The sequence below is a fragment of the Lycium barbarum genome, chromosome 2, assembly GCF_019175385.1.
Source record: "Lycium barbarum isolate Lr01 chromosome 2, ASM1917538v2, whole genome shotgun sequence".
Classification (NCBI taxonomy): domain Eukaryota; kingdom Viridiplantae; phylum Streptophyta; class Magnoliopsida; order Solanales; family Solanaceae; genus Lycium; species Lycium barbarum.
The window spans coordinates 127,799,478-127,816,942 of record NC_083338.1 but is presented as its reverse complement, the minus strand read 5'-3'; the positions used below and the strand labels follow the sequence as shown (position 1 = coordinate 127,816,942).

At 36.5% G+C, this 17,465-nt stretch overlaps 1 protein-coding gene across 2 annotated transcripts; it reads left to right on the top strand.

The window, feature by feature from the left end:
* The first annotated feature begins 476 nt into the window (after window positions 1–476).
* On the top strand, window positions 477–15,913 carry LOC132627158 (ubinuclein-1-like). Of its 2 annotated transcripts, XR_009577796.1 has the most exons (14): window positions 477–900; window positions 2,833–2,919; window positions 3,143–3,235; window positions 3,391–3,467; window positions 6,407–6,971; window positions 8,434–8,533; window positions 8,744–8,853; window positions 8,965–9,051; window positions 12,844–12,969; window positions 13,234–13,371; window positions 13,467–13,514; window positions 13,955–14,056; window positions 14,169–14,316; window positions 15,125–15,260. XR_009577796.1 is itself a non-coding variant. In XM_060342323.1 (13 exons), exons 1-13 carry the CDS (start codon window positions 652–654, stop codon window positions 15,581–15,583), a joined length of 2,241 nt encoding a protein of 746 aa, XP_060198306.1. In that variant the 5' UTR covers window positions 480–651; the 3' UTR covers window positions 15,584–15,913. The 2 variants fall into 2 exon arrangements, 1 of the variants encoding a protein (XP_060198306.1); XM_060342323.1 differs by lacking the exon at window positions 14,169–14,316 and having other exon boundaries at window positions 480–900; window positions 15,125–15,913.
* Window positions 15,914–17,465: the final 1,552 nt, after the last annotated feature.

Sequence of the window (17,465 nt, the reverse complement as noted above, 5' to 3'; positions counted from 1 at the left end):
CCCTTAGGGGAAGCCCTCCCTACAAAATTTTAAGTGCTTATTGACTTTTAAGTCCACATTTACCTTTTATAGTGTTTGGAAAAGATAAAAACTGTTTTTAAACACTTATTTTTAGGCCAAAAAGTATAAAAATAAGCCAAAAGCCACAAAAATTACTCCCTCCGGATAAAAAAGTGTCCACTTAACCTTTTTTTTGGATAAAAAAGAGTGTCTACTTATCAAATCAAGAAAGAATTAATCTTATTTTTTTATATTTATCTCTATTAAATGCTATGTGATTAAATTTAATACCTATTTAATTAGAAGTAATTTAGTCAAATTACTTATTTTTATCAATTATTTGAAAGTTAGTATTTTCTTATCTATTATTTAAAAGTTACAGTAATATTTTTTTAAAGGGTGTGTAAATGGCTAAATAAACCCTCTTTTTTTAATCTGGTGTAAGCAGTAGGTTATTCCGACTTATAATTTTTAGCTGTTAGCTTAGTCAATCCAAACACCCTCTAAAATCCAATTCCGAAAAGGTTCACTTAGAATTCGTTTACCGTAATTTTCCGGTACTTTAGGGTTTCGAATCAGTGTTAATTTCCCTCTCTTTTCCATGTCTAAATCTCAGACATCGGAGCCCTAATTTCGATTACAATCTCCAAAATGGAAGGTGCCGGAGGAGAACCGGCGGTAGGGAGGACTACGACGTCGACGTCGTATGAGGCGGCGGCCGGACGGCGGAGGTTCACGGTGGAGCTCCGGCCAGGAGAAACAACAATTGTGTCGTGGAAGAAACTTCTCAAGGACGCTACTAATAAGTCAAATAATATTACTAATGGTCCGAAGATTGCTGCTGCTAGTATTCAATCTTCCTTACCTCATCCTTCTTCTCTCGAGACGAAATTAGCTCCGGTAATTGGTTGTCATTTCAGTTTATTTAATCTCAATTGAGTTAGTTGCTGGTTTTTGTTTATCTGGAATATGAGTTAAATTCACTTGAAGGCATACTGTAAAATACTACCAAATGAGTATCATTATTTCAGTATAAACAAAACAAACAACATAGCAAGTGTAATCCCACAAGTGTGATCTCGAGAAGTTAGTGTGTACGCAGATCTTACCTCCGATAGATCCTCGGCTCGAGTAAAAGCATATTAAAGCAGTACGGAAAAGAAATAACAGAAGTAAAGAATCCACGGAAAAATTCTAAAGATAGCATGACAAAGCATTCTTATAAAGAACAGTAACTACCACAAAATACTATTATCGAATTACAAGGAACAATAGACAATAATAGAAAGTTGAAGCAATAAATGCTGTAGTATTTGAGCTGCATAAATATCATCAGCTCATGATTGCATTTACTTGAGTGAGTTGTATATTTTGCAATTGCGCACTTCTAATACTGTTGGTTAGGTTTCTTGATTTGTAACTGGTGGGCGGAGGGAATGATTGGTTTAGCGTCCGAATATAACCAAGATGAAATTACTCTCTGTAACCTATTCCTTTGTTTTGTATGGGAAATTTAAGATTACATTGTGAAATTCTTAATTGGAACTTGGAGGTGGTACTAGAGTGGCCCTGCTCACCTGTCTCAGTAGTTCCTGTTCTTGGATTCGCGTGCGAAAACCAAAACTATAGTGCGTCTGGGATATGAAGGTGGTTTCTTTTGTGGAGCTATACTCCACAGTGTAATGTAATGGGGATAAATATAAAAGTCAGAGATGAAGTGCATGATTAGAGGAACTATTATTGGCATTATCTTCATGTTATTTATTTAATAAAGTATTGGCATTATTCTTCGTTATAATGACTAAAATAATTTATAGTATTTTGGAATAGTAAAAGAATCTGGGATCTTAGAAGCTGGTTGGATTGCTCCATCATGTTGTTCTGGGAGTGATCTGAATGTAAAGAGTTGGGAAGATATTGTCAGTGTGACATGCTGTGTTCTTATGGTCTCTTTTAGTGGTTTCTCTATGTAATCCAGAAGAATTATCAAGCTGCAGAGCTTAATATTGTCCTTCAGTTGACAAGTCTCTGTGATAAATTTGGTATATTCTCAAAAAAAATATGTAGCAGGGAAGAGGCAAACCCTGACTATTCCTTTCAAAGGTTACAATAATTGCCTTCTTTGGTACCGCTTACTTCTAACCTAATATTTAAATATTTATAGTGTTCGCATTTGTACTAAATTTGTAGTTCAAGCCTATTAGAAATTTGAATTTAGTTGATCTGATTTATAAGTCATGCTTAAATTTATTATAGAAAATTAGAAATTTGGGCTTAGAACTATATTTGACTCAATGGATGGGGATTGTTATGTAACACAAACTATTATACTAAAAGAATTATTATGGGTGACTTTCCAGTGTCTTTCTGTGAATCCGGCACTATTTGTGTATATTGGCGGCTACTGGCTAGTGGTCTTTGCTTAAGTCTTTCAAAGATTTCTATACCACTTATTTCATCAAAAAAAAAAGTCTTTCAAAGATTTCTACTGTTTTCCTGTGAACTGTGTGCTGTAGTATATAGGGCGTTTGGTGATCTCTATAATTAGAATTATTCATTTCTGAAATCTTTTTCTTGTTAATGATAAGTGTTTCAAAGATCTTGTCTAAGGAAGAACAAACTAAAGGGGGAATAGTGAAATTTGCAAGGATTGCTTTGGTCAGAATTGATGTCGCAACTCTATTGATACCACTTCACTGCCCAAGAATGATACTCATGCATATGCTGCCATGCTTGTAATGAATTATTGTACGTGATTTTATAGAGCACTAGTTTGCTCATTTTGGGAACATTCTTTGATAAATTCTATGCTTATTATCAATGCCCATTTAGGGACAACCTGCTGATAAGGAAGTCAAGGATGCACCTCCTGGAAATCGTTTAAATGCTGTGATAGAAAAGATTGAGAGCCTATATGTGGTATGCATTTTGTTGTTTACTCGTTTTATGAGACTTGTCAGTGGTATATACATATTATGTTTACTTATTTAAAAAAATGAGACTTGTTAGTGATACACACACACACACACACACACACACACACACACATATATATATATATATATGTATGTACACACACATACACACAGATATATATACTTATTTTGCACTTGATCTGCTAATTAACTGTTATGCCTTTTAGGGCAAACACAGTGATGATGAGGAAGATCTTAATGATTTCCCAGATGACGATGAATACGACACTGAAGATTCTTTCATAGATGATACTGAGCTGGTTGGTCACATCAAGTTCCTTAACCTTATCTACCTTATACCAGTATCTATTACTTTCTGTCGTATCCGGATGATTTTATAAGCCAAGCCAGTTTTTGCATCTTTGTGCAGTATGTTGAAGTCAAAGTACTTAGTACATTGTTTCTTGTTATGCAGGATGAATATTTTCAGGTTGATAACTCAGCGATAAAGCATGATGGTTTCTTTGTCAACCGTGGAAAGTTGGAGCGCGTGTGAGTTTCTTTCTTGAGATTTTACATAGCATGACATGTCTAAAAACCACTATATATAATTTAACCAATTATTTGCCTTTCCCCCGGTATCCAAATTTAGTTTTTATATCCATTTTAAAGTTGTTAATAACATAATATGCCGCTTAACAATTCCCTTAAATTACTCGGCAATCCCACATTTCAAGTGATTGGGATAATTAGACCCACATGTACTTTAAGTTTTACCGTAAGAAACAATTAGTTCTCTCTCTCCCTCAATTCAATACGCCCCCAAATCTGGTAGTCCTTGCTAAACATTGATGGGTTCCTCTTTGCGTGATATTCAGTGTTCTCTTTGTCTTTTTCTTCTTCATCTTGGGTTTAATCCGACTCTTCTATTCTTCTTTGTTTCTTGATTGCTTCTTTCTTATTTTTCTTCTCCCGTGTGCGACTCTTCTTCTTTGTCACTTTCACTTTTGGCATTCTTTTTTTAGTCCTCTCTTATTCCGTCAAAATAATTTTCTTCCTCTTTTTTTCTTTGGTCTATCTATTTCTTTTCATATTTTCAGATCTTTTTTCATTAGATTTAGTGATGTTTAATTAGGATTGTTGGGAGATTGCCGGAAGGGAAAGGAAGATCATTTTTTTTTTTTTTGAAAGAAGGTAAGCAGCTTGTATATTGCAAAGGAGAATCTGCATAGCACCAAGCTGGTCCTAATAGGATAAAACCTATCAGCTTCCAGGGCCACCTGATAGGGCCAATTCCACACTGTTAAGGGCGTTGTAACATGCCTTAACAGTGAAGTTCCCATCTTGTTCTCCATTCTATGTAATGCAGCCTCAACTTTATCATTGACAGATACTATCTCCAGATCTTTCAGTAGAAGTGTAATTCTGGGAATCTCCCAATCAAAGCAGTTCTTTTATAAAAGATATGCACCAAGAGTTACTAGTCCAGCACTGTGAGGCACGAAACCTGCAGTATTTGTAAAAGAATAGAGATCCTGGTAGTCTGGTACTTGGTCATTAGTGGAGAAATCCCCAACCATGTATCTTGTCAACACCTGATAGGGCCAATTCCACACTGTTAAGGGCGTTGTAACATGCCTTAACAGTGAAGTTCCCATCTTGTTCTCCATTCTATGTAATGCAGCCTCAACTTTATCATTGACAGATACTATCTCCAGATCTTTCAGTAGAAGTGTAATTCTGGGAATCTCCCAATCAAAGCAGTTCTTTTATAAAAGATATGCACCAAGAGTTACTAGTCCAGCACTGTGAGGCACGAAACCTGCAGTATTTGTAAAAGAATAGAGATCCTGGTAGTCTGGTACTTGGTCATTAGTGGAGAAATCCCCAACCATGTATCTTGTCAACATCTTATTTTCCTTCCATTGCCTACCTTAATCTTAACATTGTCTTCAAAGACGAAGCATAAACACAACAAACATCTGCGGACAATTTGAAACCCCCTTATCTGCAAAATCTCATGTTTGAGACAAGCTTCCTGGTCACAAATCTAGACTTTAGTTGGAGCCAGCTTTTCCAGGCTTGCTTCCATGGTCCTGTCCTATTCTCAGGCTGCATGGATGCTTCCTTTTTATATAATCTGTTCACAGAGAACATGCCATCTTTGTCATGCTTCAGTCTAATTGTATCAGGAGTCAGGATCTGTAGAAGTACCTCTGAAACCATCAACCACCTGCATTAGCTCAACAAACCTTGCCCACTTCCCAGTCATTCAGATGTCTTCTGAAAGAGATATCCCACCCCTGATGAGACCATCCTTCAGCCACAGTAACACTAGGATCATTCCAGATATTAAATAAGTTGGGAAAAGCATACATCAGTGCTTCTTGGGCAAGCCACAGATCTTTCCAAAATATTTTACTGCCTACTCCCACGTTGTAGCATTTGTTCTCTGCTAGTTTGGGCCAGAGATTCCTAATAGATCTCCACGCTGAGGTTCTATTGGTGCTGGAGACTGCATTAGTACTCCATTGATCTGTCTGTCCATACTTGCTCAAGCGTACCTCCTTCCATAAAGCCTGCGCTTCCCCATTGAATCTTCATAACCATTTCATAAGTGGATGGTTGTTCTGCATTCTCAGATCCCCGATTCCCAGCGCACCAGCTTTCTTGTCTAACTGAGTAGTCTTCCAGTAGGTGATAGACTTTTCGCTCCTTGTTTCCTAGACAAAATCTCTTCTAAGTTTTTCCAGCTTCTTAACCACTTTAGCTGGAACAGGGAATAAAGACATTACATAGTTGGCAAGGAATCCAACACAACGTTAATCAAAGTGAGTCTACCCCCTAGTGATAAGTATTGTGCCGTCCAGGTTGCTAGCTTCTTTTCTCTTTTCTCCACAATCCCATCCCAGATCTCCAGCTCCTTATGTTTATTACCCAATGGCTGGCCCAAATATTCTGTTGGCAGATTCTCTATCCTGCAGCCCAAAATACTAGTCAATTCCTAAGTAGCTCTTCTATGATTTTTGTAAGTATCAATTTTGGGATATCTTGGTTTCTCTAACATGCAAATTGGCTATTAATAACATTCTGTGAGGAAACCTCCTTAGGTTCTCTCAATTTTGGAAATGTTTTCTTTTGTTTAACCAAGTATTGACCAACTGGTGGTTTTCTATGGTTTAAACCACCGCATCTCTTTACCTGTGAAATTCTTTTTCTTCTTTTTTCCCTTGTCCAATAAGTTACGTTTTCCGTGATTCAGGAATTCAGATCTATGTTTCTTTTGGGACTTTGTTTTAGCGTCTTTGTATCGATGCAGATGCCCTTATTCTTTCCCTCACCTATCAAAAATATAAAGATCTGTTGTTCATAGCATTATTGAATCTGTAATCTGCAAAATGGAAAGGATTTATTTGCTTATTATTCTCAGATATGAAAACTGAATGCTTCTTTTCATTTGGGCGCTTCTAACTGACCTGATTTTCTGTTAGTGAACCAGTTTCACCAAAGAACCAGCAACCAAAAAAGAGGAGAAGAAAAGATCTGGCGAAAAGCCATGTTGGGGATGATGAGGGACATAATCCAAGTAAACCTGTAAAAGTAGGAAAAAAGGCTGGGAAACCAGTACCAGTTGTTAGTGAAACATCTCATCCATCTCATGGTGTTTCTTTGCAAAATGTACCTCATGAAGAAAAATTCCTGAATCAGTTGAATGCTTCTGAAATACCAATAACAAAGAAAGCTTCAGATACCCAAAATATGTTGGAGTTATCTCCATCAGTATCATTGCGTGGCGATTCTGCACAAGAAAAAGACCTTGACCAGCAGAAAATTGGAGTTATCCAATCCAAGAATCTAGTTGACAAATTAAAAGATGGTTCTGAAATATCTGGGAATTCTACTCAGAGGCTTCATGACAAAAGTTCTTATGCTCAAGAGAAATCTAGTGTTGGAAGATCAGTAAACATTTCTGAAGGAGTAGACCATACTGTTCAGCGACGTGATGAAAAGCTTAATGTCAGTGGCTTTGAGGGCAAGAACTCAGTTCAGACTACGGTAAGTTGCTTACTGTACTCTCCCGCGATATTGTGTTTCTGTGCTATCTGCCAAATGTTTAATGGCATGAATCATTACTCCGTGGTATTTATAGATTGATTTCTAATGGTTGTTTGAGAACATTGCTGAAGGAAACTTTTTCTATTAAGTCATTGTTCTAAGTAGGGATAGCACTTATTAATGACCAAGTGAAGCCCTTGAAATGTTTACAACGAAGTAGAGCTGCGCTTATTATGCATGATGGGACTTCAACTCCTAACTGCTCCTTGAAATCTAAAAGTCTGATGAATCTTTTTAGTTGGAGCAAATATTCCCCTGTAAATGATGTGATTTCCCTTGTAGATTTCATTAGCTCCCTCTCAGTTTCTTAACAGCTTTGAGTTTTTGCTATAGGTTTTAACTCCCAGATCTCATTTGTGTTTTTTTTTTTTTTTTTTTGCAATTCTGGAGTTATCATCTATTTTCTTTGTAACTCTCTTGCATCTTCTTGATGCCTTTTCAATACAACCTTTTCATAAAAAAAAAAATAGAGCTGCGCTTATTATGAGCCAAATAATCTCAAAAGATGCTAGAAAAAGCACGCTGCCACGAAATCTTAGGGTCTCTTATGGCGTTAGCAAAAGTTATTCATCCTTCACGGTCCTAGTAGTCTTTCCAAAATCAAACCGGTTGCCTCTAACAAGATACTAAATAGGCCTTCACCTTAACAGATAGGAGAAAATCAAATGGAAGTGCTAAGAAAACGGACCGTAGACCTAACTCAAACTCAAACTCAAACTCAAAAGCTAGAGGTTAGGATTGTCCATAAGCGCTTAAAGGGAGTACAATTTATACTCTTAACAAATGTAAGATTTTAACATCCTCGCACGCTCAGGACTTGGACTAGGATTTGGAGCATGGATACATCACATAGGGGCTGAACATTAGGTAAGCCAATATCAAGGATGGGTTTGACTTTGATAACATAACATGGTAAAAAAATGGACCTTGTGTACTCTTAACAACTTAAGTTTTTAGATGAGATGGTCACACAATTCAACATGGTAACATGGTATTAGTCTATTAGATCAAACAGAGGTCTGGTTGCCGTCCATTATCAAAAAGAAATTTCTCATGCTTTGATAACTTGATAAACGTACATAATAATCAAGATGACTTTCTAAAGGTCTAATAAGTCTATTCTTCCCCTCTGCTTAGCCAGTTTGCCCTGCGGTACAATAAGTTTTTAGTAATTAAGGTGTAAGCATACATAACAACCAAGAAGACCTCTAGTTCTAGCAAGTCTTGTTTCCTCTCCTCTCAGCTGGTTTGCCTTGAATCTCAGATATGACCGCTTAACCCTGCACCATATAAGATTTAGAGACACACATATAGTGCAGGGTTAAGCTGTCATATCTAAGATTCCCAATAAACTTCTGTTCTTGCTGTAACTGACACTCAGGTGCTGCCTATAAATATGCAGAAAGTTGCTGCCATGCAGAGAAAGGAAGGATCTAGTGCTAGACCAAAAGGTACAATGCTTGAGAAGGCCATCAGGGATTTGGAGAAGATTGTTGCAGAATGTATGCCCAAAACTTCTGACATGTGTTATTCTAATTGATGCTAATTCAATTTCCTGTACATTGCTCATCCGTTTTAATTTTTGAAAATAACACCGTAAGGCCAAGGTTCTGTTGTCGTTTTTAATTGGTGATAATTCATTTTCTTTTACTTTGGTCGATAATTCATTTTCTTTTAATTTGGTCATTTATTTCAATCTCAAAATATCACAGTAAGGCCACCGACTATGGAGGTTCAGGATGCGGATAATTCATCTCAGGCTATCAAAAGGAGGTTACCACCTGAAATAAAGCAGAAACTGGCTAAAGTTGCCAGATTGGCGGTATAGACTAAGCTATATGGTCTAGTTAGTTCTATCTTTTTGTTTGACGTATTAATTTATATTCCATAACGTGTACTTATCGAATCCAAATATTTCTGTTGATGGTTGCAGCAAGCTAGTCATGGAAAAATATCCAATGAGTTAATTAATCGTTTAATGAGTATTGTCGGCCACTTGATACAGCTTCGCACTTTGAAGGTACTTTTGCGTATCATTTGGATGTTCTGGATAAAGTTTATTATCATGCTGACATTGCATCTTGTACTGACTATATCTATTTGAGTTGTTCTGACTGTACTTATTTCATAAGTTAGTCCATATCTCAATTAAGTTATGGAGACCTGTGAGGTTGTTATGGCAATCAATTGTAGTGATGATTTCTTTCTCTACGTTGGTGGCATATCTTCACTAGAAGGCAGAAAGACATCTAAAATCTTGTAATGCATAATCTTAAAGCAATCATAGTTGTGAAGCTGGAAGCGAAATATATCAGATCCATTGCTAAATGTGATCCATTGCTGAATCTGTTTCAATTTTAAGAGATCAAGGCCAGCCTGATCTCTCGTATAATTGCTATTGTGTACTGCTGACAATGCCTCTTACATATCGCATGACTAATTTGGCTAAAAAAGGTTGAAACCTACAATGCCCGAGTTCCCACCATTAACTTTAACAGTTATGTGGCTAATATCTTCTCAATATGTGTCAAAATAATGAGACACTTGGGTTTAAGTTAGAAAGTTCATTAAGATCTTTGCGTAGTAGGATAGTCCTTTTTGCCTTACTAAATGACTAGTATATTTATGCCAAGAAAAGAAAATAACCAATAACTTTTTATATAGTAGAATCTTTCGTAACATGATTTTTCTCTTTAGTGTAAACTATCAAATAACATGATTTTTTCTCTTTAAAATTCATGATATCAATTTTTAATGTAAATATCAAATAAATTAGTTTGGATTTTAAGAAAAAGAAGAGATACTTATCAGCATTTTTGAGAAATAGTAAACTTGGTCAAGACACTCCTGTTGGTTAGCAATTATTAGAGGTCCAAATGTACCTTTATGTGCGAGGAAACGAGGTATTAGGGTGTTGAACTTGGTAGAATCAAATTTGAACGCCATCATGCATGTATAGTTAATTAAGAGAGTGGCATTCATTAAAGAAAGGCAAATTATGGATGCAGCACTCGTAGCTAGTAAATGTGTGGAACTCCAGACTCAGAGGTGAACATCTGGGGATCATGTGTAAGCTAGATATAGAGAAAGCCTATGACCATGTCAATTGGGATTTTCTTCTCAATATTCTCAAACAAATGGGTTTTGGTGAGAGGTGGTTGAAGGGGATTGGTTTTTGCATTAAAACTGTCAGGTTCTCAATTCTGGTTAATGGAGAACCTGCTGGTTTTTTTCCCTCAGAAAGAGGACTCAGACAGGGAGATCCTCTTTCTCCTTTTCTCTTCATATTAGCTATGGAAGGCTTCAACAGTATGATGAGGGTGGCTATTCAAAATGGTTGATTAAAAGGTTTCAGGATAGGCAACCAAGCAGGTGAGGAGATGCAGATTTGTCACTTGCTTTATGCAGATGACACTGTTATTTTCTGTGAAGCTAAGGCAGAACAACTTAGCTTTATCAGATTGGTTTTGGTGGTTTTTGAGGGTGTTTCTGGTTTAGCTGTTAATTGGAGGAAGAGCCGTGTTTTCCCTGTTAAAGAAGTCCCACAAATACAAAGTCTGGCCAACATTCTGGGATGTAAAATTGAGAATTTTCTAACAACTTATCTGGGCATGCCTCTTGGCAATAAACATAAGGAGCTGGAAATTTGGGATGGGATTGTAGAAAAAACCGAGAAGAAACTTGCTAACTGGAACCCTCAGGGGTTGGCCTGGTGGTAATTGGCTTGAGCCTTGGGGTTTGCTCCCTTTCAAGGTCTCAAGTTCGAAACCCACTGGGTGCAAACAATTTCTGAGGGCCATCGGACTGGGGTAAAACCCTGAATTACCCGTGGTGCACTTGCGGGAAACTCCTTGCCGAGGGCCTGTGCACCCCCGGGATTAGTCGGGGCTCAAAGAGACCCGGACACCCGGTGCTTAATCAAAAAAAAAGAAACTTGCTAACTGGAAGGCACAATATTTATCTCTTGGAGAAAGGATCACTCTAATTAACTCAGTTTTGGATTCATTGCCAACTTATGTCATGTTTTTATTCCCCATTCCTTCTAAGGTGGAAGAAAGACTGGATAAATTGAGGAGAGATTTTCTATGGTCGGGCAACAAAGAGAACGAAGGTATGCATTTGGTGAAATGGGAAACTGCCCAACTAAGCAGACATTCTGGTGGACTTGGCATTAGAAATTTGGGGTTACAGAATGAATGCTTGTTGACAAAGTGGCTTTGGAGGTTTGTTTATGAGGATCATGCACTTTGGAAGGAAGTAATTATCAACAAATATGGGCAGTGTGTCCATTGGTGTTCTAACATAGTGTGTAGCACCTATGGTGTCTCAGTATGGAGGACAATTAGAAATCTGTGGACTAAGCTGGCTGGAAGTGTTCTCTACAGGGTGGGGAATGGTACCAAGATCCTTTTTTGGAAAGAGAACTGGATTGGACATGAGCCTCTGATGAACTCATTTCCAGATTTGTTTTCTTTTTGCAGCAATGCAGAAGCATCAGTAGCTGACACTTGGTCCCCTCAAGGTTGGAATCTTACATTCAGAGGAAACTTGAATGACTGGGAAGTGGGTAGAGTTGCTGAGTTACTACAACAGCTAAGTGGATTTAAAGGCATTTCTACAGAACCAGACGCAATAAGATGGATGTATGACAGCGATGGAAAGTTCTCTGTGGGCAGGCTATATAGAAAGGAAGTGGTGGAACAACCAGGGGGTATATCAGGTCCATGGAAACAGACTTGGAAGTATAAAGTCCCAACTAAGGTAAAGTGTTTCATTTGGTTGGTGGCTAGAAGAGCATGCTTCACTCATGAAAAATTAAAAAGAAGGGGATTTGAGATTGCTTCTAGATGTTTCCTTTGCAAGGAGACTGAGGAAACCAACAGCCACCTGTTTCTTCATTGCAAAGTTAACACAGCTATGGTCACAATTCCTTAGCATGTCTCAAATAAGTGGATAATGCCAGAACACAGTGCAGACCTACTCAGTTGCTGGATAAGGAGAGGAGGAAGCAAAAGCCAAAAGAAATGGTGGAAGATAATACCACCTTGCATATGCTGGTCAATTTGGAGAGAAAGAAACAACAAATGTTTTGAGAATACTTCTAGTTCAATCCCGAAAATCAAAGAGAATTGTGTCAATATTTTTTTCTTTTGGTGTAAAGAGCAAGGTTTAGAAGAAGCTGAACAGTCAGTAGATTTTTTAGGTTCTCTATAGTTATTTTAGTTTACTCTTGTTGTTCTGGGCTGATATTTTTGGAGGTCGCCAGCAGGTCCTTAATGCTGAGGAATACAACACTACCATTCTCAAAAAAAAAAAAACAGAGTTTCCTCAATTTGAATTTGTTATATGGGACGAGGAAATGAATGCTTAGGTAAATACTTACGAGTATTCAGTATTATGGTTGTGAAATCTGAATGAGAGTAAGCTTTCTAAGAAAATTTGAAAGATGAAATTGGAAGTGAAATGCTAGGCAATTCTAGTTTCTTGGCTGAATGCTGTAAACTGCTTTTATGTTATGTCTGATGCAGGCACCCTCTTGTACGTGTTGTAGTTTCTTGTAAATCTGTGTTTATTAACGTTGGATTTCTTCTCACAGTTTATTCTTTCCTATCTTCTCACATGTTTCCTTCCTATCTTGCACAAGCTTGTGCCGTGCTAGAGAAATTTATGGCGGTTTTTGTCTATGTTCACATATATTAAGGTTTAAATATTTCTCTCGTTTAACTGTTACTAATGCTTCAAGTCATAGGTGGTTTTGCTGCCCATCATTGTCTTAGAAATTATGATCGATCTAATATTTGTCTGGCTGCAGAGGAATTTGAAAATCATGGTTAATATGGGGCTGTCAGCAAAACAAGAGAAAGATAACAGGGTTCAGCACATAAAGAGGGAGGTTGCTGAGATGATTAAGTTGAAGATTCCATTGATGAAATCAAAGGTATGACTTTGACACTTTGTAATATTATGCTTATTATTTACCATGAGCGCATGTTGTCTCTGCTAGCATTTGGAAGATTCAAGTCTTCCTGTGAAGTTGTTATTGTTCCTTAATGGTCAGGAAAACGGAGTGTCTTTCATTTTTGTAAAAGTGAATGTTTCTATAGGAAATCTCAAACAAAATACCCCTCCCTCAGGTTAGGGAGATGGTTTTACGAAAAAGCTTCAAAATATCTTTTTATTGATGTTTGACGTGTGTTTGCAGTTACTTGAACAACAAGCTGGATCTTCTGATGACTTCCAAGAAGCAAGTGCTGAAGAGAAAGAAGCCTTTAAGAGAAAATACAGCATGGATGTTGCCTTAGAAGACAAAATATGTGACCTTTATGATCATTTTGTTGAGGTACCCTGCCCCACTCACAACAAAAATGCCTTTGATAAGATTGTTTCTTACTGGAAACAGTTCGTGCTGGAGATTTACTTAGCCTTTACTTGTAGGGCCTGGATGAAGATGCTGGTCCACAAGTCAGAAAGTTGTATGCAGAGGTTAGGGGACATACAACTTTTGCTATTTCTTGAAGAAAGAACACCTCATTTTGTATGCTTGGTCTTTATTTTATGTCATCTACTTCATTTGCCATTGGGCCATCTAGGAAATTTAGTACTTGATGCACACTAAGTTCTAAATCTATCTATCTGAAGGTAGACTCTAGATCAGAAAACAGTTTTTGGTGTATTTAAGAGTCTGTTCTCTATTTCATCAAAAAAAAAAAAAAAGTCTATTCTCTATTGTGGTGGTCACTTATCCGTGTTCTTTCTTCTTAGCCCCATTAAATGAAATTTTCCACTGCGAAACTCTGATATATGTTCAGGATTTTGGCCGCGAAATGTGAATTAGGAGCTGCTTTGACATTTAGGGGATTCCAAAGTCTTCCTAGTTTTCCCTGTGATGGTTCTTTAACTGTAATTGTTCTGTTTTCATGCAGCTTGCAGGATTTTGGCCAAATGGATTTATGGACAATCATGGTATTAAACGTGGTATATGTAGAGCAAAAGATAGAAGGAGAGCATTGAACGCACGTCGTAAGGTAAAAAATACCCTGTTTATCTTTATTCTCTTCTTTGTTTAGTTTATTAAATTCATTTTGTCTTGTAGCTCTTAACCTGTGAGCTTGCATTCACAGTGTAACTCTGTTTTAGGTAAATGCTTATAATCAGTCTGAGTAAAGAATGCTCTGGAGAAGATATTGCTTCGACAGAAAATTTTGCAGTCAATAAAGATTCAATCTTTTCTTAAAGACATGACTAAGGAATGGTATTGTATTTGAAAGAGGACAAGATAAAATAGGTGCGCTAATATTCTTTAATGATTTCTAGCTTGCTTAATAAAAAAATGATTTTGGCACTTAAATATATAACCGTTGAACAAGTGTGCCTTCAACTGCAGACCAATTAACTTCACTATCTCATTAAGTCCACTATCAAGCACGCCATTTGTAAGTAATTAATTGTACCATAGAGAGGAAAGAGTAATACAGGTGGTGCTAATGTGCTTTAACAATTCTAGTTTTCCTAGTAACAAATAAATTTTGGCACATATTACATATACACATTGAACAAGTGTACCTTCAAGTCTAAACCAATTAACCTCACTATCTCATTAAGTCTACCATCAAACATGTCATATTTGAGAAAACAGATCATCTATATGCTTGATTGATCAATTTTTATTACTATGAATTTAGGCAAGGAATGAAGGAATTTGACGGTTTTAAAGGTTTTCTGGACGTAGCTGACCTTTTGATAGCCAAATTAACTTGATTTTAGATATTAAATGAGAATTAACATATTAGATTTGGAAACGACTTCAAGTAAGTAAATTATTCTTTTGGTATTATAAATGAAGTGATGTTTCTGATTAGGCAAAAAGGGATAGTACACCCTGTGCACTGCGTGTCTTGTTAAGGATGTTGGAGGTATTAGTCTATATCTGAATGCTGTCTGAGATTCCATTAAAATATTGAATTTCACATAGTAATCAGATTTTGGGTGTTCTCATCGTCATCTCTCAAATAAATTACATCAAAATGCCTGTGCCTAAATGCTTCTTTGTAGTTTTTACAATGTATAAAAGTTCATTTGTGCTCTTTATTTAGGATGGAGAGAAAATTAGGAGGAACAAGTTATTGACCACAAAGGCAGAGGATACTAGTAGAGTAGACGCTGGACCTATTGCTCAGTCGGTGCATATCCAAGAAAAGATTGTTGTTGATCATTCTTCAACTTCAGCAAACAAGCCAGTATCCAATACTGCAGCAGTAAATGCTTCTGCACGAGTGCCTGTTTCCCTAGCTAATGGTTCTGATGTGGATCGTCTAAAGCAGGAGAAACTAAAGGGAGTTTCTGGAAGCTCTGTTGATCCACGAGCTGCAGATGCGCTGCCGAAAAAGAAAATCAAGAGGAAACAGGAGTTGGAATTGGGTGAAAATCAGTTCCATGCCGGGAAGTTGACTTCCGCGCAGGCAGAGGAGAAGAACAAAACCAACAAGCATACTGCTTGTCCTCCAAAACCAAATAATGTTGCACCCTCAAGCTTTGAACAGCAGCTGCCATGATGTAAGTTCTGCCTCTAGCGGCTTCAGTAATTGCGGCGCTTTTTTAGTTCTGTAAGTATATAGCTGTTAACATGGCGCATTACCGATAAGAAACCGAGTTTCTTATTTTGAAGTTAGAAAATTGATTTCTTATTGGCACTGGCAGCTAGGCTCTCTTTTGGGGCATTTTGATGCTAGTTTTTGTGGCCTGGAAATTACTCTCTTCCGTAGTTCATTCTGTACAAGCTAAAATTCCATAGTTTGTTCTAAGTGAGTGTGATCTAACATTTATCCTGGTTGGATATAACACAAATACAATATTTTCTAGAATAAGCAAAATTGTTCTCGTCAGAGGCTGTTGGAAAACAAAACGAAAAACAGAATTTTCCTGCGCTCCACCCAAAAAGAAAATGTGACATTTTTCATTTTTCTGATTTCCAGTTGATCTCTTAGGTCTGAAATGACCTTACATTCTTTGTTTTTTCCCCTTAAAGCAGAACCAAAAAATAAAAAAATTTCTCTCAGATACGTTTAATAACTTTAAGAACCAATACGAGTAATGAGAGTCTCAAGTAATGTTTGCGTTTTGGCCTTTGGGTATTTTCTTTTTTCAAAACTAAGATTTATTCTCTCTAACGTTCTATGAAAAATATTTTAAAAAAACAAATTTAAAATAAACTCAACACCGACCAAAAATGTTTTATGGTCCAAACAAAGAAGGATCTAGTATGAAGTATTCCAGAAAGCATTTGCAGTAGTATGTTAATGAGAAGCGCTCAGTTTTGATGTGATGCGCGTTGAGTACGAAATAATTTGTATTAGGATTTAGCATCAAGTTCAAATTTTGATCACTCGAAAGATGAAACTTTATAACAGTTCTAGCCTACAATACACCTAATATTTGATCCCAATAGATCAATTTGTATCACATAAATTGAGATAGGATATAAAGGACTCAAGAGGTCTTACGAACTTCTTTAAGAAATTAAAAGAGCAGACTCTGAAAGAAATAGAAATGGAAAAGGAAATGAAAATCACAGAGGGATGTAAATATTTTCGTTCCAAGATGAGCTAATACTAATATATAATAGCAGCTGTCGATGCAAGTTTACTTGTCTAATCTACTGATGAAAGTGCCAGCGGTGATGGTTCTTAATTATCGTATTTGGCATGCCATATTGAATAATGAAAATTTCATTCAAGTACTTGGAAGAAAATCTCCAAAATAATGCTAATATTGTATCTCCTAAAAGTTTGAAAGAACCTAACGTTCAACATGCATGTGATAGGGATATAAAACTTGCCAAATTTGTAAGTCCAAAATTTTGTGATTTAAATTACTCAAAATATCAATTTTGGAGTTCTCCCGTATACAACTACTAGTGTCATTTGGCCCGTGCTCCAAACTACATTAAAATTTATATTTACAACCTTTTTTGTGTTTTTTTTTTTTTTTTTGCTACTCTTGCTTTTTATTTTGTTTTACATTATATTAGTTGTAAAAGTAGTTCGACACTTTCTCAACGTTTCTGATATATTGAATCATATAGAAGTTTTCGTAAGTTAGAAAACAATATTTTTGTCAGAGTATATCTAGACTTCCTTTTTATTTTCAACCAAATGCATGCACTTTCCATAGTTGCTTAAAATTTGCCAAAATGTACAATGACAAATAATATAAAGGGTAATCTAATAGTCGACTCGGTCCATATTAGTTTGGGCGCACCCCTTAAGAAATCACTTATCCTTAGAAAATAAGAAGCATTTTTTGCTAAATCACCTTAATTAAAGAGTGCCCATTTAATATGATTTTTTTGGTTATGTAAAAATTCACTTATCTAAATAATGATAAATTTGATATATAAAACTATTAATATCTTCTTAATTATATATAAAAAATATT